The sequence below is a fragment of the Kogia breviceps genome, chromosome 15, assembly GCF_026419965.1.
Source record: "Kogia breviceps isolate mKogBre1 chromosome 15, mKogBre1 haplotype 1, whole genome shotgun sequence".
Lineage (NCBI taxonomy): Eukaryota > Metazoa > Chordata > Mammalia > Artiodactyla > Physeteridae > Kogia > Kogia breviceps.
In genome coordinates, this window is record NC_081324.1 from 68926897 (window position 1) to 68954593 (window position 27697).

Consider the following 27697-nt stretch of genomic DNA (forward strand, 5'->3'; position numbering starts at 1 on the left):
AACACCAGAAAATTTGTTTCTTTTGCCACATCCTTTACCCCCCATTTCAAATGAAACCTCTTGTCCAGTGTGATACCCCTCAAAGCTATAACTGATGTAGTTCTGTCCCAGCACTTCCTAAGAATGGCTTATTTTTGCATTGTTAAAACACTATCAGAAGAGTTCCTGAACTTAAGAACGGTTTTTATTCTACAAAGCAGACCTATAGAGAGCAACATAATAACTATTTTCATTACCAAGAAACTTGAGAAATGGTTGTCTACATCCTTTAAACCCATATTGAATGACCTAATTAAGAGCATAGACCTAATGGCAGATATCTATCATCAAAATTCTTTTATTATTATTTTCCTTTAAGAACCTCATTTTGTTTTAATTGTGTTTAAAAATCAGTACATATAGTATGATCTCAATAATATAAATGAAACAGTCTACACCAACACAAAAACAGATTGTCAGGAACTATACTAAAATGTTAGCAATGATTATCTCAGACAGTCATGAAGTGAGATAGATAGGTAGGTAGATAGATAGATACATACATAAATAAATAGAGTTTTTCTGTGTTTCATATTTTCTACATTGAATATAGTAACAATATTGGCTGAAAAAGAGGAAATCTGATTTACAATGGCTTAAACAAATTAGAACTTATTCTTCTCATAGAACAGCAAGTGTGAGGCACCTGATGTTGGTTCAGAGGCTAAGGGTAACAGGGACTGTTACTCTGCTGTTCTCACGCTAGTCTCTTATGCCTCATGGTTACACAGTGGCTACTAAAGCTCCAAGCATCATGACCTGTTCAAATCAGGAGAAGCAAGGGATGCCGAGCCAGCTGCTTCTGTATCCGTTTATCAGGAAAGCAAAAACTTTCTCTAAAATGCCAACAGACTTCTGCTTTTGTCTACTGACCACAGTAGTGTCACTTAACCAACCCTGACTGCAAAGAAGGCTGGGAAAGTGAATATTTAGCTTTCCAGCTCCATATTCAGAGGCAGCAAGGGAGGAGGAGGAAGTGAAAATGAATGTTGGGTGAGCCAAACTTTGTGGTCTGCTAGAAACATTTTTTAACATGTATTATTTTTATAATTGAAAAATATTTTTGAGATTATTATGTTCAATCTTGATGATAGAATCTAAATAATGTAAAAATATGCATGCCAAAAGGACAAAAAGAAAGCCATAAAAGCATTAAAGTTGTCTGCTCTGCGTCTTGACAGCAGAAGTATTCTGCATCAGTGTTTCTGTGTGTGATAGAGGGGGAGAGATTGATTGGTTCCTCTATTTATATGTACGTGGAAGAAGTGGTTGGCTGGAGATAGGAGTGTAGACGGACAGGGGACTGGTCTGGCAGGATAGACAGACAAGGACCCACCCCTTCCTGATGTAACAGGGTTGAGGTGTGTCAAGAACCAACAGATGTTTTGGGAAACCCAAGTTTAGGTGATTTCTAAAGATTTCTCTGATCCTGTGAGTTTACACCTTGAATAAAGGAGGTAAATGGGGTTTCACATTTAAAGCGGTTCACAAGAGGAATACGCGTTTAAATCTTCTGTGATGTGCATGAGTGAGCCAGCCTCAGGAGCCTCTAATTTCCTAAGTAAATTCCTCTCAATTAAACAGAAAGGGGAGAAAAACTGAAAGCAGTAAACGGATTCACAATTTCAATCCCATTCCATGTTTTTGAAATTGCCCTGACCAAAAGCCCATGTTCTAATAGAAAAATGAGCAGAATATATGAATCACTTGTTTTGATAGCATTATGCTTAATCTAGCTAGAACACTTCACACAATCATAGAGTTTGAGTTTTCTATCCAGTGTGAATTTTTTAAATGAAGCTTTTCAGACGCGATTGCCTTGGGAAAGCAGATTTCATAATTTGCTCTCCAGCCTTGCTGGAAAATCCATCTGTCTTTGCAATTGAATTTGCAAAGTGAAGTCATTTTGAAGAGCTGTTCTTTTGGCCAGCTCTTCTGCTCCTCCTCCCTTTCCCTGTTCGTTTCCAGGGCTTCCTGTTGGTCTGGGCAGACCATGCCATCCTCTCATCCTCTCTGGGCTGACAGAATGCTGTGGCCTCAGGAGATGGGCTTTGTCCTCACTGCAGACTGTACAGTTGAATTCTGTAGCAGTTGCTGCCTCAGACTTTCAGAGGGTCGAAGTAATCCAGGGGAAAAATGCTGGGTTGGGAGGCTGTGGGCCTGAGCTCAGGTCCTAGCTGTATAATTTAGTGACCATGTGGCCTTTGTGAGTGTCTTCAAAAGCAGGCCCAGCTACCCTGCCTTTGTCCTGGAGTCAAATAAGATAATGGAGGCCTGAAGACTTTGCAAACTGACAAGTGCCGTAAAATGTTAGATTTAATTCTGTTCAATAATTCAGTGAACATTTTTGGAAACTGAGTTTTAGGTTGTCTGAAGTATATCCATTAGGCAGTTAGATTTATGAGACTAATGTTTAAGAGAGAACTCTGAGCTGGAACTGCATATTTGGGAGTCACATAATTGGTTCTTGTCATAGTATTGAATGAGATCACCAAGGAGAATTTTGTATATTATTGTCATTATTACTGCTACTACTATTTTCATTATTTAGGGAAAGGTTCCCCTCTTCCTTGTTAATTATCATAATGAAATTGGGAGGAAGTCCATATATGCTGTCTTTTGATTTGTAGTCTCAGTGAATTATATTTCACAGGTAAGAAACTGGTAACGGGGATCAGTCAGTACACCAGATTTTAAAATTAGGGTTTCCAGTTTCTTAGTCTTTTGCTTAAATTATCGGATACCAGCCAAAAGACTTCCTAATTTATTAGTTTTGCTGATTTATTTTAACAGCTTCAACTATATGACAGTACAGAAGTGAAGTTGTTTTTTTCAGATTATTAATGAGTGCCAGGGTATAAAATCACCTCAGCATCCAGTGTTTCTCAATGTAGTCTCTTGGCATTTGGGGATGCAATGGTTCTTCATTGTGCAAGACTTACTCACATGGTGCAGGCTGTTTGGTACCCCTGGCCTCACCCACAGCCTGCCATGGTGGGCCCCCAGATATTCTGACAACCCAAATTGCCCCTCTGCATTTCTAGATGCCCTTGGGGGCCTCCTCTCCCACATGCACACACTGAGACCCTTAAGGAAATGGACTCCATTTCTCTCATCACATGTAGAGCTTGGCTCTAATATTCTTAGAGCCCTTGATTTTGCACTCTCCTTAGATGATATGACCTGGTATCAAGTTCCCTTTGGTGTACTCACTTTGGAAATAATGATGGCATCTTAAGGTAAACTGAATTATATTCTATAGTAAGATAATGTTGAGGGAGTGGCATATTTTGATTTTGTTATTTATAATATCAAGCACTATGGTAATTGAGCTGTTTGGAATAATAGTGATACCCTAGAAAATGGAGTATCACACCTTGGTATTCACTGGTTTATTTGATCTTCATAATAGCCATCTGAGAAAGATGAAAACTTGAGGCCAGGAGAAGTAGTAACTTTCTTAAGAGCATGAAACAGCGAAGTGGTAGAACCAAGAATAGGGAACTTTTAATTCTGGTTGCAATGTCTTTCCATCATAAAGTACTGTCTCTAAGTAACTGGCATTTCTGGGTTACTAAAGCTCGTAGAACAAAACCAATGAAACAAATTGCAGCAAAGTCGAGAAGTGACAGGCTAGGGGGTTAGGCAGATTATTGAGGTAAAGTCAGCTGAGCATACAGCAGATGTGGAAGGGGTTTTTGATTGCTTCCTTATTTATAACTTGTTTCATTCCATAAAGGATTTTACTTAACTTATCAAATGATGATACAGTAGAAATAGAAAATCAAGGAAATACAAATAAAAGTAGGAAACCAAGATTAAAGAAAAGAGCCTAAACATGCAGCCCGTAAAGGCTAAAATATTTAGTTGTTAAACAGTTTCATATTCGAGTCAGAGCTTCCTGGTGACCAAAAGCAAAAACAGAAACACATAATTCTCATTACCCAAAAGATAGGAGTATAGAATTCCACAGAGGAAGGAAAACAGAATTCTGAAAGAAATCTCTCAAGAGAGGTTTTATATAAGGGAATTTGGTAACAAAATTTATACCTGTCAAAAAATTTTAACAGCAAAGATTATAATAGATTTCAGTGCACTTTTACTACTGTCAAACTTGAATCAAAAACAAATCAACTAATTAGGGCATTAAGATTAAACCTAAATTCACTTAAGCCTATTCTGTGTGAGTCGAAGGTAATTTGGTTCAAGTTTATAGATTTTAGTGGTCTCACTTGATCCAGGGCTAGAATTTAGAACATCCAGAGGTCTGGATGACCCCAAAACCACTCATGAAATAAATATCTATGAATAGGTACCTCTCTTCTGACACAGTTTTTAGGACAGTTTGAAATTGTATGTTATGACAAGGCTTGGAGTATTGATATTGGAAGGCACATCCATCAGGATGTGTTAGGGTCTGGTGCAGTAACAACAGCCCACAAGTCTTAGTGGCCCAGAACAACAACGTGTTGTGTTCATGCACAGCCTACCACAGGTTCATGTAGCCCTCTGGGGCACCTCACTAATCCAGGCCTGCCATGGCTCCATCTCCCTACAGCGGCGCCATCTGGAACACACAGCTTCCACAGTCAGTGGGGCAGGGGAGGAGAGTGTGGAATATTGTAGTCCAGCCCTTCAGTGCTCTGTCTGGAAGTAACATATCACTTCTGCTCACATTTCATTCGGCAAAGCAAGTCACTTGGCCATGCGTAACTTCTAATGAGTGGGAAAATAGATAACCTGGATGTAGAAGAGAACCAGAGAACAGTGAGCATTAATTAGTAAAGTCCATCTCAGAATGGGGAGAAAGGCAGGCCAAGCCAAGTGAGTGGGATGAGAAAGTCAGGCATCCAAGGCAGCGTGGGAGTGAGCAACAGGGCAAGGGGGCTGCTTCGTGGCTGGCACAGTGCAGGGGGCACGGGGCAGGGGTGGCTGGGCTGGACCTGGATCTGGAAAGCTCGTAAATGCTGTTTTAATTAGCTTATTCTTTACCCTACAGGCAAGAGGAACCCTCAGAAGGTGCTCCAGGGAGGTGGGACGGGTCCAGTGTCTAGAGGCTCAGCTCAAGGGAGGAGCAGAAGCGGCTATCTCTGCATTTCAGTGATTCTACCCCAGAGCTTGAGACAAAAGAAATGTTTGTTTCATATTGAAACTAACTCCCTGTAACATTCTCTGCATTGTTAACTTATGAGGGTGCCTCCCACCTCTTATTGTGAACCAGAATGAAAACCAGGCATACTTTGCCTTTTCCAAACAGTGACTAATGGCCAGGCTTGGCCAGGCAGGCCCAGCATATTTTTCATTCTGCTCTGGGCTTCGCACCAAGTTCCCTCACAGTGGCCTGGTCACAGCCATTAGGGATGACTGTGCCTAGCACTTCCTACCTCATCATCCATCTCCAGAGCCCCCTCTGCAGCCACCTTCTTTTTAATGGGTTTAATTATTACTTCCCCTACTTCATGGCACAATTAATCTTCCCCACTGCCTCAGGATTTACAGCCGTACAGGCCCAGGGAATTACTGAGCTGTTCACCTGCAGTCTTGGTTTTTAACTATCCGAGGGAAGGTAGGAAGTGGGGCCATGTATGAAGACAGTGAAGTATTTGTGAGCTGCAGTGGCTCCAGGCTGGTTTCTTGTCGCCTTCACTCAGCCCAGGCCTTTGGGGCGGTGGCAGGAGGGGACTACAGAGGAGCTGCCTCTGTCTCTGTTCAGCCTTGAGGGCTGGGGATGGAGCAGCTAGTGCCTCTCTCTTTCTCTTTCGACTGCATTTTATTAAGTTTGGTTATAAGATGAATAAGTTCTACGGATCTAATGTACAGCATGGTGACTATAGTTAATAATGCTGTATTGTAAGAGAGTAGATCTTAAGCATTCTCACCACAAAAAGGTGATGGATGTGTTAATTGACTTGATTGTGGTAATCATTTCACAATGTATATGTATATCAAGTCACATTGTACACATGAAGTGTATGTAATTTTATTTGTCAGTTATACCTCAGTAAAGCTGGGGGGTGGTAGGACAGGTAGTCTGCAGTGAAACACGTTTATGGGAGGGAGAGGTGGCACGTGCAAGGATTTCCTCGGCTTTATTATAGCCACCCCTCAGGACTGAGACAGAAGGGAAGGGCAGTTGGGATCTGGGACAGAAGCGCCACTGTACTCTCAATGTCTCTGAAGACATCCTAAATTGCTGTTGAAGCAAAAGAAGATAACAGGCTCTTAACTTCACTTACCCTTTGGAGGAACAGGAAGAGCCTGGCGGGTTTGGTAGAAAAAGTAGACAGATGTAATTAAGATAAATGAGGGCAGAAGAGACAGATGATGGCCCAAGAGTTCTCCGGAGGTGATGCCCACACTGACAATTACATCTGCCGCCTCCCCCTACATTCCAGAGTCTCTTAGGGTTTTCTGGTCTCTAATGTATACCTCTCTGCTCTAGAAACAAATTTAGGCAGCCCATCGGTCTGTTTTTACATAGCTGCCAGAGGGTTGGTTTGCCACAACAGTATACTAATGTTAATAAAGAAGTGGGTATAAAATCATGACCACCTTTCACTAGAAGGTATGCCAGCTTCATTACAAAAGGGGGAGCAAGTGAAATAGCATGGACTCCTGAGTCAGAAGAACCAGGCTCCTCTATCAGTCCTGCCACTTAGAGCTGTATGGGCCCGATTAAGTTCTTGAACCCTATATTGACCTCACAAGATTGTTTTGAGGCGTGAATGAGATCATCAAGTAGAGAGCCAGGCACAGGTTCTCAGGAAAAGCTTACCTACCAGGAAAATGCTTATAGCTGAAATCATATGATAAGCAATTTTGGAATGATCTGACATTTTAAAATATCTATACCTTTGCTGTCTTCCACTGGCAAAAATAATGGAGACTCGTCTCCGGGAACATAAATAGTCACCTGAAAATGAGTTAGTTAAGACATCTGGTTGGTTGTATTTATAACACAGAGCACTATGCTCTTGTGCCTTTGTAGACATTTGTTTACTAACCAGATCTGTCCCCTCTTCCCCACCCCAAGCTTTGAGATATTTTGAGTACACTGTAGAGAAATCTTATGTGGAAACTTGAGAGGGAGAGAGAGGGTCCAGGGAACCTAGAGATGTCTGGAGATGGAATAACAGGTCCCCAGGAGAAACTGGGGCCCCTTCTGGGGAGGGGGAGGATTGGGAGAAGCAGCTAAGAATATGCAGTGCTGCAGAATATTCTGTGGAGCAGGTTTTCTCAGCTGTTTTTACCATCCCTTCCCACTCTGCCTCTTTGATAGACAAAGTATCACCCTATCTTTAAGATGATTTGAAATTAAAGACAAAACTAACTATCATGATGATAAACAAATCAGGGCAGTGGGACAAAGCGCTGTGTTGTTCTGTCTACACATGTCCTCCTCCCAGCCTGGAGGAGGATATGTATGGAGGCTGGTATAGCTGTAGAGGCTGGTGACCAGCCTGTTTCTTTTTTTCTACTGAGGTTCTGAAGACGAAAAGTAAACTTAAACGTCCATATTGGGACTTACTTATGAGGGAGTTTCCTGATCCAAAAGGAGCTACAGACCTCTCTGCCTATCTCAATTATTTGATTTAACTTTTTATTATGGAAATTTTCAGACACGTACATATACACACAGAGAAAATAGTATAATGAATCCCCATATGACAACAATCCCCAATTATCAACATTTTGCTAATATTATTTCTATTTCTATCTATTTTCATAAACACCAACATGTATTTACTTTTCCCCTCTGCTGGAGTATTTTTAAAGCAAATAGTAGACACTATGTTGTTTCATCTGTAAGTAATTCCATCTGTATTCCTAGCAGATGAGAAGTTTTTAAAGTATAGCTACTGTCCTGTGTCACACGTAGTGAGACTAAATACAGTTCCTTTATGTCTTCTGCTTATCTTGAAAGCAGGTGGGCTGGTACAGCTGAAGGTCTATGGGTCAAAAGTCCTTCTCTCTGCTCTGTTGCTAACTCACTTCCTCTCACTGGGCCAGGGTCACGTCATTTACAAAGTTAAGAGGACTCTTCCAGTTCCCAAATCTTGATATTTCCTTTGAGAATAGCTGGTGATTTGGCTAGAATGTAGCCTACCTCAACCTGTTTGAAAGCAGTGGGAAATAACAGATGAGCTCTTAAAGCCCCATTTGGATCGTGTACTATTAATAATCAAAATAATAATATTTTCAGTAAATGAGAAGAATGCACACATCCTTTGTAGAAGTACAATGAGGCCCTACTTTTGGAGAATTTGCAAGAGAAAAGGCTGCCAGAATTCACTGCTAAGATGCTAACTATTCTAGTTTCTGTAGAGTTCTGTTAGGCTTGTCCTGTTCCCACTTCCCTTGATCTTTGCTGGTAATGGTTAACAATAGAGGCAAAATGTATTGAGCACTTACTGTGTCCCAGGCACTTGTGCTAGCTTCTCATAAGCATGACTCCTTGACCCTCACAACAGGTCTTTGCAGTAGCTCTTATTATTCCTATGGTGACCATTCCTGATGCATAGATGGAGGTTTACTGTGGGGATGGATGTATAAATCCATAAGCATGTGTCATTTCTCTACATACCCTGTGAGAACTGGGCTTTGTGAGGATCTTCTGCCCCACTAATCTTCATTTAATTCCCCTCCCTGCAGCACGTTGTCACCTAGCATGCCCTCTGACAGGCCCTCTGTAAGTCTTCATCTGAGTGACAGCCCTGGAAAATCAAGCTGTGGTCTCGAAAGGGAAGGAGGATCTGCAGATTATCTCCTCAGCATGTGCAGTCACTCTGCTGGCAGCTCTCAGGGCCGCTTTTATGTTGCCTCAACAAAGAGAAGAGCTGCCAAGAGTGTGTAATGTTCCGTTCAGAATTCTCCAGGCTGGCAGCGGCTGGGACAGAGCAGACACAGGGCAGAAGAAAAAATTCCCACCTCAGCCGGCCCATCTCCTTTACCCTTGCCTGTGTCTGGAAGTCTTTGTTTTGAGAATCTTCCTATGCTTCTCTAGAGACCCTTGGAAGTGTCAGCTGAGGGGGAAGGTCGGGGTGAAAGGGAGTGTGTGGGCAAGCTGGCTGGGGGTCAGATCATTTTGCCATAACCAGCAGGCAGTTTCTTTCACAAATCATTGAACCCTGGGTAGCCATTATCATCCCAACTGCTCCCTATTAACTAGCCAGACTCTTGAGGCCCTGAGAGCAAGAGAAATGGAATTACTTTTCCTTTGAACGCCTGCTCTCTGAATACCGTTCATACTGTGTTTAGGAAGCATGCGATAATTAGCAAAGCCTATTGATATACACTACTGCGTTTCTCATAGCATTTCTTTGAGATGATTATAACCTGGCCTTATTAATAAGAAAACCAAAAACACCAAGAAGTTTTCAATTAAAAATAAAGAAAAGAAAACAAAGGCTCAGAGACAGAAACTTAGGGTCTCAAAGATACTCAGCTGAATGAGGTGGGAGCCAGGCTTGTAAAATGGGACTTCTGACTTAAAGTTCTGTGCCTTTTCCATTACAGTGTGCCTTCCAGATACTTAGCCAGCTTCCTATAGGATGGGGTACAAGTGGGGAGGATGGGGTGCTAGCCAGGTGACCTGTTTCTTTAGCGGTAGGGTGCATACAAAAAACCTGAGCTTCCTCGGTTTCCTTCTCTGAAGGTCCCACACTGCTTGCTTCCTCTTAACACCGCCTCAGCAGCCAATCAGTGATCATATTGGCTTAAAAATCATTTCAGTGAAATCCAAAAGCTGTGGGGAAAAAAATCAATGTAAAGGCATTGCCCGGGCGGGAAGTGCTCAGAGGGATGTATGGGCACTCCTGCTGCCCTCCCCAGCTCTGGCTCTGCTCATGACTGTGCACTCATGGCGGGTCATGCAGAAGCTGAGGAGAGAGGGAATAAATGATTCATTTCCTCTAAGGATACTTGGAAATTTGAAACCTACAAGTTTTTTCTTTAGATAAAAGCCGTTTAGGGATACAGGCCACATTCAGGTCTTCAGAACTGAAATGTTTCTGTCACTAAGAGGGCTTCCTTCAGGTGATGCTAAGATAGTGCCTTTTGTCACCTGAGAGTTTCTAACCTTGAGACAGGCTCTGAAAACCTGACCTTTCCAGCTAGGACGCCAGTGACATCTCCAGTCCTCAGGAATGTTGCTCTAATTAGAGCAGAGTTTCAAAAATTTGAGTAATTTTTAACCAAGTGTTGTGCATTCATCATAGAAAACCCATTTAAAACACAGATAAGCAAAATTTCACCACTCAAAGATTACTACTGTTACCTTTTTAAAAAAATGTATGCTGTATGCATAAGTGTAAACATGTATGTATATACGTACATCCTATTAATGTTTTTATTAAATATACTGTTTGTGCCTATATAACCCCTTAATATATTATAATTTTTCCCATGTCAGTATATAAACTTCTATTTCATCTTTTTTTTTTGGTCACCTTTTTTTTTTTTTTTTTTTTTTTTCCGGTACACGGGCCTCTCACTGTTGTGGCCTCTCCCGTTGCGGAGCACAGGCTCCGGACACGCAGGCTCAGCGGCCATGGGTCACGGGCCTAGCCGCTCCGCGGCATGTGGGATCCTCCCAGACCGGGGCACGAACCCGTGTCCCCTGCATCAGCAGGTGGACTCTCAACCACTGCGCCACCAAGGAAGCCCTACTTCACCATTTTTAATGGCACCATGTTATTCTGTCATATAGAATACTGTGATTTGCTTATTTTAAACTATGAAATATTTTACTCATAAAAGAAAATACACAGAAGAATTACCATAGTTTGTTTAATCTCTGTCACCTTGAGAATTCCCCTCCCTAGAAGCATATAGTAATTTCAGTAACTAATATTTGAATTTCACTTTATAGTTTACAATGCACTTGCACATACATTATTTCATTTGATCCTCACTGCTATCCTCTAAGGTTGGTATCAAGATTATTATTTTCCTCAATTTATAGATGAACTAAAAAAAGCTCAAAGAGGTTAAATGATTTATTCAGTGCCCTAAATCCAGTTAATGTCATACAGATGGCTGGACCCAGAGCTCAGCATGACTCCTGGGGCAGAGCAGACCTCCACTGCAGGCAGGGGAGGAAGTCAGGACCAGAGGAGTGGCCCTGGCATGCTCCTCTCTCTCCCATGCCCCGCTCACTTCAGCTTTTATTGTGTGTATTGACATTATTTGTTTCATGACTGTCTCCCTTATGACCCTGTGTGCTTTCTGAGGGCAGACATGTGTCTTCATTTCTCTCCCTGTGTGCTGCCCTCCACAAAGCTTAGTACACAATAAATATTGTTAATATTTGTTGGGTCAGTGTGTAAGTAAATGAATGAAGGAAGGAAGGAATGAAAGGTGTAGAGATAAGCAAATTGCAGAGGCTGGATTTCCATAGCTTGCTTTCTCAGTGCCTCTATTTTCAGTTCAGACATTTTAGCAACCCATCTTGGTGTTTTTGAGTTCTTATACTTCTGCAGGTTTTGGTCACCAGTGCAAAGTTCACACGTTGATGCACAGAAAAGCATGTTCAAAACCAAGGGCAAAGAGAAACCTGTTTGCATACTAGATCCCTCCGCCTTTTCTGTGCCTCCCCATCCCAGCCCCAACTGAAATGAACCAGGCTGTCCTTAAAGGCTCTTCCCAAGTTACTTTTATTATATCCCTCGTTTGGAACTACTTTATATTTATGATATTTATGATATATCTCATTTTGAACTGCTTGTAAAAACAACAGCTTAGCTTAGCAGCTATAGCATAGTTTATGAGGGCTGTTTGAAGTGCAGTTATTGTTGACTGTAAAAGCTAGATAGCAGAATTACAAGAAATTCTGGAACAAAAATCATTCAAATCCTATCACCTAACAAGGCAACTGCTTTTATTTTTGCATAATACCCTCGAGGTCTTGTCCATGTGCACACATTCATTTTCCTAGTCATTGTCAGGGAGCGTGCAGCATTGTTTTCTGCTTTTTCCACTTAACATTATTGCAAGAACTCTTTTTTCCCCATTTTTCTGCATAGACTTCGTAATTATCTTTTTAATGACTGCATAATCCCCTATTGAGTTGATATACCAAAATGTATTTATATAATCCCCAAGCGTTTGCCATTGAAGATGTTTCTGATTTTCCACTAATCTATAATGGTGCAGTGAAGATTGTTACGCATACAGCTTTTGCGTTTGTCCTATGTTTGCCTTAGAAGACATTCCCCTGAGCAGGATTGCAGGGTCTGAGCAGCACCGTGTGTGATTCTTGCCATGCTGCTCCTCCAAAGGCTGTTCCCGTTTGTGTCCAGCAGTTGATGTGTTTACCAGCTTCAGGGCCACCTCATCAGTATAGGGTATTGTTTAAATTTTTTGTTTGCTAATTTAGTAGAAGTAAAATGGTACTTCAGGGTTGCTTTATTTTGCATTTCTTTGATTATTAGAAGAAATTAACATTTTCCCCTGTGGTTACTCTGTATTTCCTTGGATGTGAGTTGTCTGCTCACTTTTACTATTTTTGCCTATTTCAGTAAATTGGGGTCTTGAATTTTTTTAAAATGAAACAAGTCAAATCTTTATACACGATAGCTATTGAATTTTTTTTGTATAATTCATATATTTTCCAGTATTGTTTGCCTTTTAATTTTAGATATATACTTATAGTATAAAACTTACTATTTTTGTAACTAAATCTGTCAGGTTTTTTTTTTTATTCCTGTTGCTTTGAAGCTTAGAAAGCTATCCCCCCTCTGGAGAGCTGATAAATATTTAATTCTACCTTCTATTATTTTAAATTCTTTAATTCATCTGGATTGTATTTGAGTATAAATCGAGTTGCAAATTACATTTTTTCTAAATTGCTGATCAGTCATTTCAACCCTTTTCCATTGTTTTATTCTCTTTCTCAGGAATCATACACCAGATGAAAGGTGATTATGATACTGCACTGAAACTCCACAAGACCCACCTGTGCATTGCCCAGGAGCTGAGTGATTACGCCGCCCAGGGCCGTGCCTACGGGAATATGGGCAATGCCTACAATGCTCTGGGCATGTACGACCAGGCTGTCAAGTACCACCGGCAGGAGCTGCAGATCTCCATGGAAGTGAATGACCGTGCCTCGCAGGCATCCACACACGGGAACCTTGCCGTGGCCTACCAGGCCCTGGGTGCCCACGACCGGGCCCTGCAGCACTATCAGAACCACCTGAACATCGCTCGGGAGCTGCGTGACATCCAGAGCGAGGCCCGGGCCCTCAGCAACCTGGGCAACTTCCACTGCTCTCGAGGGGAGTACGTCCAGGCCGCCCCCTATTACGAACAGTACCTCCGGCTTGCTCCCGAGCTTCAAGACATGGAAGGAGAAGGGAAGGTCTGCCACAATCTTGGCTACGCCCATTACTGCCTTGGAAATTACCAGGAGGCGGTGAAGTACTACGAGCAGGATCTGGCCCTGGCCAAAGACCTTCATGACAAATTGAGCCAAGCAAAAGCCTACTGCAATTTGGGCTTAGCATTCAAGGCTCTGCTGAATTTTAACAAAGCCGAAGAGTGTCAGAAGTACCTACTGTCCCTAGCCCAGTCCCTGAATAATTCCCAGGCTAAATTTCGAGCCCTGGGGAACCTGGGCGATATATTCATCTGTAAAAAAGATATCAGTGGTGCAGTAAAATTCTATGAGCAGCAGCTGGGCTTGGCTCACCATGTAAAGGACAGAAGACTGGAGGCCAGTGCATATGCAGCCCTGGGCACTGCATACCGAATGATCCAGAAACACGACAAGGCCTTGGGTTATCACACGCAGGAACTGGAGGTATATCAGGAGCTGAGCGACTTGCCGGGAGAGTGCAGAGCTCATGGGCACCTGGCAGCCGTCTACATGGCCCTTGGGAAATACACGATGGCATTCAAGTGTTATGAAGAGCAGCTGGATCTAGGGCAGAAGCTGAAAGATCCGAGTCTAGAAGCTCAGGTCTATGGCAACATGGGCATCACAAAGATGAACATGAATGTGATGGAAGAAGCCATCGGCTACTTCGAGCAGCAGCTGGCCATGCTGCAGCAGCTGAGTGGAAATGAGTCTGTGCTCGACAGGGGCCGGGCCTATGGCAACCTGGGGGATTGCTACGAGGCCCTGGGTGACTATGAGGAAGCTATAAAGTACTATGAACAATATTTATCTGTTGCCCAGAGTCTAAATCGCATGCAAGACCAAGCCAAGGCTTACCGGGGCCTGGGAAATGGACACAGGTAAAAATGACAGAGGACACATGCGGTTGATAAACCTGCACAAAGAGCAGTTGTGAAAGTAATGGCCACTTAATGTCTTCGTGGCAGCTTATTGACTAGAAATCATTTCCTTGCATACCGCATTTTGTTCCTCCAATAATTCTGTGAAATTAGCAGGGTATATTTTTACCCTTATGTTATATAGGAAGAAACTAAGGCCCAGAGTTTATGTCCAAGATTACACAGTTTAAAAGGGACAGCTGAGAGTTAAACCCAGGGCTCTCTGACTCCAAATGCACTACCTTTCTGACTACATCATAATGAGCAGAATAAAAGAGATAATAGGAATGGGAAAGATGAATGAATCGATCTAACTTATGTTTTCTGAATGCCCCTCACATTATATGGATGTGTTCATTAATATAACACCTATACCCACCAGTTACTTGGACCCCATTTTGTTGCTTTTAGGGAAAGCCACCTCATAATAGTGGGAGTGAATAAACATATACTGTCATGCTAGCCACCTTGCATAGATATCTTGCTAAATATTTATAGCAATCCTGTATTAGTCTACATTTATTATCATCTGCTATGGGGTGTGGGATTTATTAGCATCCAGAAACTGAAGCTCAGGAAAAGGAATTCATGTGTCCTACACAACTGGTTTGGTCTGCCGCCAGAATCCATGCTCTTCTCACTCTTAGCGTGTCATCTCTTAGCAGCACAAAAAGATACACTGTTGGCCAAGGTGGTGCTTTCATTCTGAACGTGGGCAACCCAAGAAGGTGTCTGTGTCTGCCGAATATACGGCCTCTGCAGATAGGCAGGGGATTAGGGCTCCTGGAGTGGAGGAAGGGCAAGGGTCAGACTAAATCATCACCCACAGAGTGCTCTGAGAAGCTAAGGGTGAAAGATTTATAGCCATTGTAAAGTGATTTCAAAAACATAGTCTAAGCAGTAGTGGAAATTGGGAGGCCCAAAGAACCAAACAGTTCACTTGCTATCATTGTGCCTATTAATATATTTTATGTTTCCTCTGGGGTATATATCCCATTGAATCTCAAGCTCTTGGGAAGGTCACTAAGAGATGACTTTTGAATTGCTTTCCAGATTATGAAATTCCCCTGCATCTCACTCTAAGGGCACATGATAGATTTTAGCTAGAAGAGGAGTTAAGAGCTTCTATAGTAAGTGACAGTGACAAATGCTTTTCATTTTCTCAGGGGCTTTAGCATGTCTGCACCTGCACAAAATAATATCATTGCTTTTCTGTCTACATTCCCCACAGGGCAATGGGGAGCTTGCAGCAAGCCCTTGTGTGCTTTGAAAAGAGGCTCGTGGTTGCCCATGAGCTCGGGGAGGCCTTTAATAAAGCCCAGGCCTATGGAGAGCTGGGAAGTCTGCACAGCCAATTAGGGAATTACGAACAAGCCATTTCCTGCCTTGAACGCCAGCTGAACATCGCTAGAGAGATGAAAGACCGAGCTCTGGAAAGTGATGCCGCCTGTGGCCTGGGGGGCGTTTACCAGCAGATGGGGGAATACGATACAGCCCTGCAGTACCACCAGCTGGATCTGCAGATAGCAGAGGAAACCAACAACTCCACGTGCCAGGGACGGGCCTATGGGAACCTGGGCCTGACCTACGAGTCCCTGGGCACCTTTGAGAGGGCCGTGGTCTATCAGGAACAGCACTTGAGCATCGCTGCGCAGATGAATGACTTGGTGGCCAAGACGGTGTCTTATAGTAGCCTTGGAAGGACCCATCATGCTTTGCAGAACTATTCCCAGGCAGTCATGTACTTGCAGGAAGGTAAGTGAAAAGGTCTGCCGTGGCTTCTCGGTCTACTCTGAGACTGAGCTCACAGTCTGCTCAGAAGGAGGTGTGCACGGTGTGAGTGGCCACCTCTGCTTGGAGTGAGGATCTCAGAGGCCACATCATCAGTTCGACTCCAAAACCATGGTGTCCCCCACTGGGCGTTCCTGAGTAGTACAAAGGCTTTCCACTGTCTAGGATGCATTACCCAGCTTGTCTCGCTCTGCTTGCCAGCTGTCCAAGGAGCTGACACCCTCCTTGCTTTTCAGAGCTCTCTACTGAGTGAAAACCACATTCTCCACAAGGTCAAGTTAGATCTAATAGTGTACAAGTTAAGGGCCTGAATCAGAGGAAAACTGTGCAGCTGTTCCAGGCCCATTGTCCCTTTAGAAAATAAGCTGTATCACAGCTGTGTAGACGTCCATTTCAATGTGGCAGCCGGGGTCTAATCCAGAAGCACCCGTCTGAGGGTCGCTCAGGCCATCAGCCAGGTTTCCCGGGGCTGGTTACCCACCGTGCTGGGCTGGTGCCACGGTAGGCTTATTTCAGGCAGGCCCAGAAGGTGATTGCTTCCCTCCCTCCCCACTTTTTCACCCCCTCCTCCCACTCCCTCTCCTTTCCGGCAGGCTCCATGCAGTTACCTGCACACAGTCAGGCCTTGGGCGCTTCCTTCCTTGCCAAGCAGGCCCTCCACCCTTTGGAACCCTCCTCTGGAAAGCACTTCCTCTCACACGGGCACATGGCATCCTGTCATCCTGGGAGGGAAAAACAGCAGATACGGTGTTCTTGGCTCACTAGTAAAAGGAAATGGTTGCTGATTTCAGGCAAAAACTCATTTATAGTTTCCAAAATTTTTTGGCATATATAGTTTATCTAATTGGATTTCGTTCTCATAGTAACCATGAGAGTTGTATCTTTTTATTCCCATTGGCAGCTAAGTGACCTGAGGCTCAGAGACTACAGTGGCTTGATCCTGACCATGCGGTCAGTCAGTGGTGGCATGGGGCTCAGCCCAGGTTTCCTGACCTCAGGAACCACACAAGACCTTGTATGCAGTTCTTTCAGCCTCCCAAGAACAGAGCAGGGCTGGGGCAGTCATGTCCACGATTACCTCTGATCCCCAGCTGGAAGCCGGGAGAGAGGGAGGCAGCACATGAAGTGGAGAATGGGCCAGGGGCTGATGGTCGCTGTGGACCTCTGCACAGACCAGGCTTGCTCTGGCCTGCAGGCTGAGAGATTACTGAGAGGCTAGAAGCCACTTCCCAGACATAATTTGGCTCCCACTCAGTGGGAGCTCTGCCTCAATGCATTAAATATGAGAGGTGGCTTTTGGTTTCCTGAAACTAGACTGGTAAAATTCTAACGGACTAGGGGCCATTTTCAATTGAATATGTGAAAACTATTAAATTCAGACCCCAGTATATGACAACCTTTCAACTGTGTTTTTTGGTACTTCCTGAAATGTTATTTCCATGAAGGAGCTGCTTTGCCTGAGATATTGTAACAGAATTCTATATTTATGGAAAACTGTTTATTTTTATTGTTGTAATTTTAAGTCTTGCAGAGATCTAAATTCTCATCGCACCATCTCCACAGTGTCTTTTTTGTGGATGTGCTCTACCAGAGAGCCTGGTGTACCTCGTGGACCTGACCAGATGCCTCTTCGCATGAGTTGTTTCAGGTGCAGGACACCTGGAAGGCCCTTTCTGAGTGCTCTGAGTTGGGTCTGCAGCCTCTTGAAGTGAGGGGACAGTTCAGTTGGAAACCACTTCGGTACTCTCTCTCACTCCTGTCTTTCAGACACAGGGCTGTGGACTAGCGTTCCCCTGCCCACATGCAATAGAATCTCACAGGCAGGCCTGGTCAGAGCCTTTGGAACAAGCTCTCTACGTGATCTGTATGGTTACCCGTGATTAAAACCACTGTTCTCATCCAGCTTTTTTTCTTTTTGCAAATGAAGAAAGGGAGGCTGGAGCAATTTAGTGACTTACCCTCAGTCGTGTAACTAGTTTCTGGCAAACTAGGCTTCAGGAGGGCTGGATGGGTGGGTCAGATTCCTAAGAGACAGAAGCAGGTAGAAACTGGGGAAGGACAGATACCATGTCTGTCCAGTGGGCTTTTAGCTCTTCATTGTTGAACTTCTGACTATGGGCCAGGGAGTGTCCTACACGCTGGGGATCCAGGAGGGAGCAAAGTCAAGTCCCTCCTTGTACAGAACATACCTTCTGGAGGAGCTGCCTCAATGACTTTTACTTCCAACTCAGAGGCCCAGGCCTAGCAGGGAGAGCTATATTGCTGAATGAATATGGTTAGCTTGTTGAAGGTTGAAACAACCGGTCTCCTCCTGGTTTTCACCCAAGAACCATTTCTTTTATTTCTGTTCCTATTCTATGAAGTATTTTAAAATGTGAATAATTTGCAAATACATATTGTTTTTGTTACCCTGTGACATGATTTAAATTTTAAATGCTGTTTCTAAGTTTTCTGAGTTATGTGCATTTTGAGATGCATGATATTTTATGAGTTTGAACCCGAGTATCACTTTTATTAGCCTCCCAACTGACTCAGTTCCTTTTCGAAAGTCTGAAATTGTGTGGGCCCAGCATGCTCAGAGGCAGGTTCCCATTCACCCTGAATTAGATTAGAAAGAACAAGTCCTTCCTTTGTGTGTGCAGTTGTAGTGTGGGAGCCTTCCTGCTGTCTCAACACAAGCTAACTCCTACGTACGGAGAGCAGGATAATGAGGGCAAAGTGATGCTGAGAACTGCTTAGTGGCCAATACGATAAATGGTTACCTTCAGATTTGACTCTCACAAAGCCCTGGAGGTTGCTGGTGTCCTGAAATCCAGAAGCTTGCTGTGGGTAAGTGACCCAAACTGCAGGTGCCTATCTGAAGGCCATTAGAATGAGAACAATCTCATTTAAAGCTTTCAACTCATAATATCTCTTGTTCTGCAACCCCACTGAGGCACATCAAAGTCTCAGCCTTAAAGGAAAGGCAGATTGGATGCGAAATGCCTCAGAGGCATCAGTAACAGAAGGCAGGGTCAGGCGGTGTGAGCATTCTGCTTCCAGGAGGACATCTGATGTGTCTCTCATCAACACTGATTGGATGCTGTGCACATGTGATAGGAAAGAGTATTAGCTGGGCTTCTGTACTTGACTATGGAACTTTCAAGAAAGACTTTTGCCAGCCAGAGAATTGGGTTAGGTAAACTTACAGGCCAGGAGTTTTCATTTGCAAAGCTAGGGATTTCACAGCTGGGAGGGCTGCCAGTTAGGTTCCATTTGTTTCAGTGTTTCTGCCTGCCCTGCAAACCTGTCTCCTGCTGATAGCTATCACCTGAGCTCTTGCTGGGGCAGCTTGGAGTGACCTGGAAAGGTCACTACCAACACAGAATTTGAAAAGAATGCTTACTCTGCCTTGGCTGATTCTGCTTTTGTCCTGCATTTTAACTAGCTGTGTTGCTCACACTTTATATACACCTGAGCCAGAGTTACCCTCCAGAGCTCCTTGGCAGGATGGAATTGTCTTTTATGTGTCCTCAGAATTTCTCTCTCTGAATTCAGGTTTAAGGTTAGCAGAGCAGCTGGGCCGAAGAGAAGATGAAGCCAAAATTCGCCATGGTCTTGGCCTCTCCCTTTGGGCGAGTGGGAACCTGGAGGAAGCCCAACATCAGGTGAGCAGGAGAACCCTGTCCTGAGTGGATTTTGTTTCTAGAAGCATGGAAGACCTTGGGATTACTATCCTAGTAGTGATGACATTTGCCAGAAGGTGTTGACCTGTGCTCTTGGGTGTGACATACAAGATTTCCAGCCTGTATCAGCCCAGAAGTGTGGAACCATAGTAAAGACTCTTACTCACTTGTATGATAGATTTCTCAATAATTTCTTTGGAATTCTTGTATTATGTGCTCCTGTTCCTCATTAAACCTTAATATGAAATTATATACATTTTATGACAGAAGTAAGTAATCCAAGAATTTATAATTATTGGATTTACTGTCTTTGTAGGTTTCTAGTTATATCACTAGATGCTTCTCTCCCCTCTTCCTCTCCCTCCCTTCTCTCTCTCTCTCTCTCTCTCTCACACACACACACACACACACACACACACACACACAAAGTTCATGTTTCTGCATACACACAAATAGTTGAAGAGAAGCCTGCCCTGTGCTGGCTCTGCAAATTAGAAAGATCCCTGGAATTATGGGTTCCTCTGTCAGGTTGGAGGAATTGTGAGATGGCACCTGAAATCACACACTCAACTGCTTAGGCAGCGCTTGCTGTGGAGGGCGCTGTGCTAGCAAAGGGGGCCAAGGATTGGTGAACCCAGGCTCCTGTCGTAGGTGCTCACAGGGAGTGAGGACATGATATTGCTTGAACTTGTGCCACAGCATCCTGGGATGTTATGATGTTTTACAATTTAAATAATTAATTCTCTAGTTTTCTGGTTTCAGAAATTAAAGTTTGTTTTGATATAGTGATTTATAGTTTTCAAAGTACTTTCACTGACTGGATTTATTCCTTAATAACCCTGTGAGGTAGAGTGATAACCATCCCTTTACAGAGAAAACACTGAGGTTCCGAATCTTACCAAAAGTCACCCAGCAAATTAGTGGCAGGGTTGGGAATACATTCCTCTCTCCTAGTCTAAGTCCCTTAGTCTTAGAATTCTATTCTTTAAATTTGCATCAATTTAAAATTTTATACTGTTTCCACATATAAATATCAGAGAAAGGCCTTGTCCCATTGACCTTGTTGGTCCCCTTAGAGCAGCAGGACAGTGTCTCCTTAGGAGTGTCGTGTGTCTGGTCCCAGGGTGTCCCTGTAAGTGGACGTGGCTCCCTGGAGCACTGCCGTGCAGAGCAGCATCTGGTTCAGCTGAACTGCCTGCAAGAAGCCCTCCTCCTCCTCCTGAGAGTGCGGCTGCCGTCAGGGTTTCCCCCCAGCCTCAGGCGTCTCCAGCCTGGCTCCCCCTCACCTGCTCCAGTTCCAGCCCTTCCGCACTGTGAGGCATTGGGGTGGTGAATTACAGTTGCTTGAAGACAAGAGGAGAGGCTTTTTGTTTGTTTTAATCAAAATCAGCACTTGATTGCGTTCATAGCTGATTTTTTTCCACAAGTTTCAGACTATGAGTCTATAACCCCTGTCTTTTAGATCCCCTTGTCTGTCAAAAATTGATTACACGAACTGTAATTTACTGAGTAGGATCTAATTGATGCCTTTTCAGGTCCACAGAGACCTACCTGGAAATAAAGATTCATCCTTTCAAATCTCTTAAAACAATTTTTCTGTTGTGTACCAAGATGTGAGCAAAAATTGTCTCTAGTCGGTGAACGGCTAGACAGTGGTTTCTGGAAAACAGATAACGTTCTTTTCCCCTCCTTGCAGCTCTATAGAGCATCAGCCTTGTTTGAAACGATCCGACACGAGGTGCAGCTGAGCACGGACTACAAGCTCTCCCTCTTTGACCTGCAGACATCCTCCTACCAGGCCTTGCAGCGAGTGCTCGTCAGCCTCGGTGAGAGCAGCGGGGGTTCCCACCTTGTGTGCGTGCACCCCTGTGTCTGAGTCGTTTAGTGAGTGCTGTGATGAAATGTGATTTGTTGTCACGGCAGACTGAAGCCACAACCACAACGCAGCCACTGAACATTCGTTCATTCAAGCAACGAATATTTATTTGTATGTGCCGAGTGCCAGTCAAGAAGTCCCGGTTCCTGACCTCTAGAAGTTCTTAGCCTATCAGGAGACAGAAGTCGGGAGCCCAGGAGGGTGTGATTGGCACTAGAGTAAAAGGGACTCGGGTGGTGTGCAAACGAAGTGGCTTGGCAGGCAGACCCAGGAGCCAGAGAAGGTGTCCTGGAGCCAGGGATGCTTGAAGCAGGCGCTCCCACCAGGTTCCCTCTGCCCATTAGTACCTGGGGGCAGGTACCTGAGAAGACACTGGTCTCTTCCCTATTTTACTGCCACACATCTTTTAATGTTGCTGTCTAATAAATGTTTGTACTGTCTGCCCCCAAGGCTGTGCCATAGTCGGTGACAACGCTCCCAGGCCCGTGGGCTGCATTGCACTGGGACAGCATCCACCTTCCCTTACCTGGGCCTTAACTGTTTCAGCCACCCTATTCCAGCCACCCCGTCCTCAGCCTCTCCTCAGGCCTGTCCACCTCTGCAGACCATTTTCCCCAACCCAGAACTTGGGTTAAGGAGGTATTCATTGGAATTAACAATGTCTTTGAAATTGGATGTTGAGGCCTTATCAATAACCTGTCTTTTGCTTTATGGGTATGAATACTCAAACTTCCCCTTGAAAAATGTACCTACTAACTGTGCTCATTGCCTACGATTACAGTTTATTATCTACTATAATCACAGTGTTAAGTCTGTCTAGCACTCTGGGGCCAATTTTCCAATGTGTACAGAAATCGTCCCTGCTGTTCCAGTTAATAACTTAATAGGGTAAAAGAAGACATTTGCATACACACATACAAATCCCCGCTTTCTACAGATACTCAGACTGTAGGAAGCAGGGCATCCTTGAAGCACTTTGGGGCTGTGGCATCTGGTCTCCTGCCTCTGCCTGCCCTCTCTTTGGACCTTAGTTCTAGCAACTCTTCCATTTGTCTATTTATGATGCAAGCAGATCCTTTGCATTGTGTTCCTTCTAATAATCCTAACTTGAAAGGATGTTGCTTTATCTTTTGTGCGCTCATATTTGAGCATTAGCTTTTAAACTAGATTACGGACTAGTTTCTTAGATGAAGTGAGATTAGAGGTTGTATCGAAAGACTGAGGAAAAGCTTGAAAGAGAGAAGCAATTTCAAAGAATTTAGAGACCTCAGAGGTTTGAACCCTTTGCCCATGGGAATGAGAAGAGACGAGAAGCAAGTGTGTGGGAGCCCAGAATGGAATGAGGTATCAGCTCTAGTGATTATAATGTCACTTGTTATATACACTGTGCTTTGAATAATGCCTACCAGCCACCTGCACATATAGGGCCTCGTTTAGTCTATGAGATAGGCAGGACGGCTATCGGGATTCCTTGTTTTCAGTAAACAGGGAAAAGGCACACCGAGCAGATGGACCAGCATGTGTGAGGGCACAGAGGTATAATTTGGTGGGAAATGTGGAAACAGGGCTGGGCAACGTGATGCACAGAGGGGCTGCATCGAGGAGAAACAGAAAGATGGTCAAGAGCCATGTCCTGCAGGGCTCATCTGCCAAGGCCAAATCAGAATCCAAGCTGAGCAGGGAAGTGAGAGGGTAACCAGAGTGCAGAACACCAGGTGCAAAGAGCCAGGTGAATGGGGTCAGAAGCCGGGAGGCCGGGGAGTGACTCAGGATGTGGGAGGAGAGTGGGCAGGGCTGAGGATGAATGCTCTGAACAGTCAGCCCTCCGGTGGTGTGGCTGCCAGACAGGGAAGCCTGGTGGTTTACGGTGGTGCGGAACCTGAAAATGTGGGGTTTGAGCAGAGTGGTCACTGCACCCGTCATCTGAGGCAGGGGGTTGAATTTGAAACAGTCTCACTGAGAGTCTGCCACACGTTGGCGTGGAGAGACAGTGGGGTTTCTGCTTGCCCGGGGTCTCTGTACCTGACGGCCCTCTCTGATAAGCATACTCCCCGTGGACTCCTAGCCTATCCCTTTGTCTCCTAGGCCATCATGATGAAGCCCTGGCCGTGGCAGAAAGAGGACGGACAAGGGCGTTTGCAGATCTCCTGGTAGAACGGCAGACAGGACAGCAGGACTCCGACCCCTACTCCCCAGTCACTATTGATCAGATCTTAGAGATGGTTAATGGCCAGAGGGGACTAGTGCTTTACTATTCCCTGGCTGCGGGCTACCTGTACAGCTGGCTGCTTGCTCCTGGGGCAGGTAAGATCTCCTTCTGTGGGAACAGGGCAATTAAGACACTAGGTTGTGAAAGTCTAGTGAATAGAAGTGGGAGAGGTGCATTACCATAGATCAAATCAAGGAGCTGATGTCGGCTTTCAGTAGTCCGTGGTGGGGCATTCAATTAATAAGACAGCCCAGCTTTCTCATTCCCCCAAGAAATCACGGCTCCTCGCTGGTGAATGTGGAAGCATTTATCAAGGAAGACTAAGAGCAGGAGGATTAATTTCACCAGCAGCCCTATTTTTAGGCAGCTGTTGTTCATTAGCTAATAAAATAATAAGTCCGAATGAGTTCTTTCTAGATATGATTTAATAATTGTGACCCTTTCTCATGGTACAGTTAAAGAGACTAAAATGATAATGGCAACTCTATCACAGTATATAAATGAAGTCTTATGCTTGAAATTTCTGAGTTTAGCAAAACCCATTTTTAACCAGTTCATTTGTAAATCTATTTCAGAAGTAAAAATCCCCTTTGATTAAATCAGGATTAAATGTTCAGGCTTTAACAGTTTCACTAAATACAGAACCACTAATTAGCTGTTAGGGCCATATTTTTTGCATAACAAAATGCTGATGGTTTTACCATGCTGGAGACACACCAGATCCAATTAGAGTTTATTGACTGGGGAAGTGGATCTTATAATTGGGAATCTTGAAGAATGGGCTTCTTGAATATCTGTAAGCCAATTTCAAAAAGTTCAACTGCCAAGGAGAACTGACAAGATTTTCTTGATTATGTTTCTGTCCCTTTGATTTAAAAAGAAAATGATGGCTGGATGATAGCTCTGAGATGCTTCCTGGGTTCTGATTACATTCTGAGAATGCCTGTATGTTCTATGCTTCAGCCTCACTTTTTATAATTTTACCCTTAATTCCATGTTTTTTATGGGCTTTCCATAAAGAACATGCTTGCCTCTGACCTTTTTTTTTTTTGCGATACACGGGCCTCCCACTGCTGTGGCCTCTCCCGTTGCGCGGAGCAGAGGCTCCGGACGCGCAGCCTCAGCGACCATGGCTCACAGGCCCAGCCGCTCCACGGCACGTGGGATCTTCCCGGACCGGGGCACGAACCCGTGTCCCCTGCATCAGCAGGCAGACTCTCAACCACTGCGCCACCAGGGAAGCCCTGCCTCTGACCTTTTTACGCTAAAGGTTTTAAGTTGTGGTGTTCATGGTGACTTGGTGAGCGTCCTGCTCACTGGGCTGAGTCCCTGTGTGTCCCAGCCCCCGGAGGGCCCTGATGCTCAGGAGAACGCAGCTGATGATGGAGGCATTGAGCTCTTTCTCTCGGTGGTTGTTATGTTTTGGGAACATGATTTGACAGGTGGTATATCCAAATCCCTGTAACAATGAGCCATGTATAATGAGGTTCCTATTGTTTCTCTTTCAGTTTCTCTTTGCTCTTAATGAGACTCTGAAGCTTTCACCAGGGCTTTAATACAATCAGAGAGGACCAGCATTTTCCAGGGCTGACACACCTCATCCCCATTTGAGAATATGTACTGTGTTTATTGCTAGAAAACCACTGCGGATTGCCTCAGTTTCATACAGCCATCATTTTTTGCTCCTTTAATCCATTAATGACCATTGACCAGTTGGTCTTCTGTAAAGATGGTTTAAAATGTTTTTATCTGGCCTGTACACTACACATTTATTTTGATTTGCTTTTGTGAAACGACAGGTCTTTGAGTAACGCAGTTTCCATTTGGCTAGCTATACTTTTTGTCAGGAGTTCAGTTTCTGGGGAGAATACACCTTGGCATGCTCATGCACTATTCCTGAAAGGAAACTTTCCCTGTTTGGTGCTTCTGAGAAGCATCTGTTTTGAAATATGTGAACTGATGTGAACTAATCATCATTCCAGGAGCTTCTGAATATATATCGTCAAAATCAAAAGCCCTGTCTTGAATTCCCTGTTTCTAAGCACCAAACCTTCTGGTGAAAGCTGTAGAAAGTGTACTGACCAGACTTCTGAAAGCCCTCTCGGCACCTCAGATTTCAGGATTTCTTCGCATGGTTTGGAGGACAGCATGCTTGTCAAAGAGGTCACATAGCATCGACCTTGCTGCCCACTGTCCTCTGCCTTCCCTTCCCCCACCCCAATCGTGTATAATGTTGGCTATGCCTGGGCCTGTCTTGTTTCAGGGATTCTGAAGTTTCACGAACACTACCTGGGAGACAACACGGTGGAAAACTCGAGTGACTTCCAGGCTGGCAGCAGCGCAGCCCTTCCAACAGCCACTAGCTCGGCCCTAGAGCAGCACATCGCCAGCGTCCGGGAGGCCCTGGGTGTGGAATCTTACTACTCAAGGCAAGTAGTGTGGTGCTCCCAATCCCACCTGCAGATATGATCTCAGGGGTTTTCGTTTGTTTTCTCTTTTGTAAACGTCCTGCTTGAGCTAATGGAGGAAATCTTCTGGAATTTACGCGTTGTGCTCAGCCTATTCACAGTTGCCGCAGCAGAAACAAATACATGTCTCTGGAGTGCAAACCCCTCAGCAGGATGTCTTTATTATTTTTGGTAATTTCCTTTCAGACAGGGAAGGGCCTTATCAGACACGCCCATTTTCTAAGATGGGTTTGTAGAATGTTTAACAACATAAACACGACTTCGAATTGAACATATTAGCTAATTAAAATTGAGTTGCTTTTTTGGTTATAAACAGATTCACGATGGGTTTGTTTGTGCTATAGCTGAACTCCTGTTTGCGAATGTATTACCCGTGACAGGATCTGTGTATTGAGGGGCAGAGGTGAAGGAAGGTGAACTGCCAATATCGAGGATGGGGAGGAAAAGTGCTTTTTTGCAAATATTGTAAAAGTTATATACTCATGGAAATGTCTTATCGTGATTGCCTATTTTATATATAGAAAATAATTTCCACAAGGACCCTGCTTCTGGGAAAATGGAAAGAAGACAGTCCCTTAGAGCTGGGTCATAGCCAGATTTCCCAGGCGTCTCAGTCCCCCATCCTGTGATTAACAAATGTTGAGAAGATCCGTGTCAGAAAATCTGCTGTGTGAACTGGTGTCAGGTCCCAAGGACATCTACTTTTCTCTTGAATGATTTCTTTTGTAGTCGTGAAAATCCTAAGATATCGCTGTGATTTCTTCAGAGATGCTTAACTCAGACTCTCCGAGTGTGTGGTAGTCATTGCCAGCAGCTGGATTGATCTTTGGGTGTTTATGAAGTCTGAGACAAGCTCTTAGATGAAAAGTAACCATTCGAGAATGGAATGTCAGGGCTGGAAGGGGCTCTGGTGGTCATCTAGGCCAACTCCTTATTCGGCACTGAAATGGGACTTGCCGACAGCGAGTTAGTGTCAGAGCTGGGATCGAAACAATCTAGATCTCACCCAGACTCCCGGGCCAGTGCTTGTTCTGCTTTTAATTATCAAAATTAATATCATACTTGAGACAATAGCCAAAGCATGTAAGAATGTCATCTCTAGCTTCTGTTTTTATGAAGCATGAACAGGAGTCAGCCACATGCACACACTGTTGTCCTGTTTCTCCCGCGGCTGCCGTGAGTCCTGGAGCATCCCTGTCCTTAATACTGGGTGATGCTGTGGTGATCACAGGGGCTTCACAGTGTGGGAACCCCACAGACTTGGAAAGTAAGGCTACTCCCTGAGATTTCATTATAAATGACCATAAAATAGGTTAGGCCAGGGGTACACAGAACTGCTTCAGCAGACAGAAGGGCGCTTAGGCTAGTCTGA

General features: G+C 44.2%; 1 protein-coding gene across 4 annotated transcripts in view; it reads left to right on the forward strand.

Annotated features, from left to right (window-relative positions):
• Positions 1-27697, forward strand: part of TTC28 (tetratricopeptide repeat domain 28) — a 573809-nt gene that overhangs the window by 454117 nt on the left and 91995 nt on the right. For all 4 annotated transcript variants that reach the window (XM_059040205.2, XM_059040206.2, XM_059040207.2 and 1 more), the window contains 6 exons: positions 12936-14277; positions 15548-16071; positions 19645-19754; positions 21469-21598; positions 23734-23952; positions 26121-26286. In XM_059040205.2, coding sequence (XP_058896188.1) covers positions 12936-14277; positions 15548-16071; positions 19645-19754; positions 21469-21598; positions 23734-23952; positions 26121-26286 — 2491 coding nt within the window. The remainder of the gene's footprint in view (positions 1-12935; positions 14278-15547; positions 16072-19644; positions 19755-21468; positions 21599-23733; positions 23953-26120; positions 26287-27697) is intronic.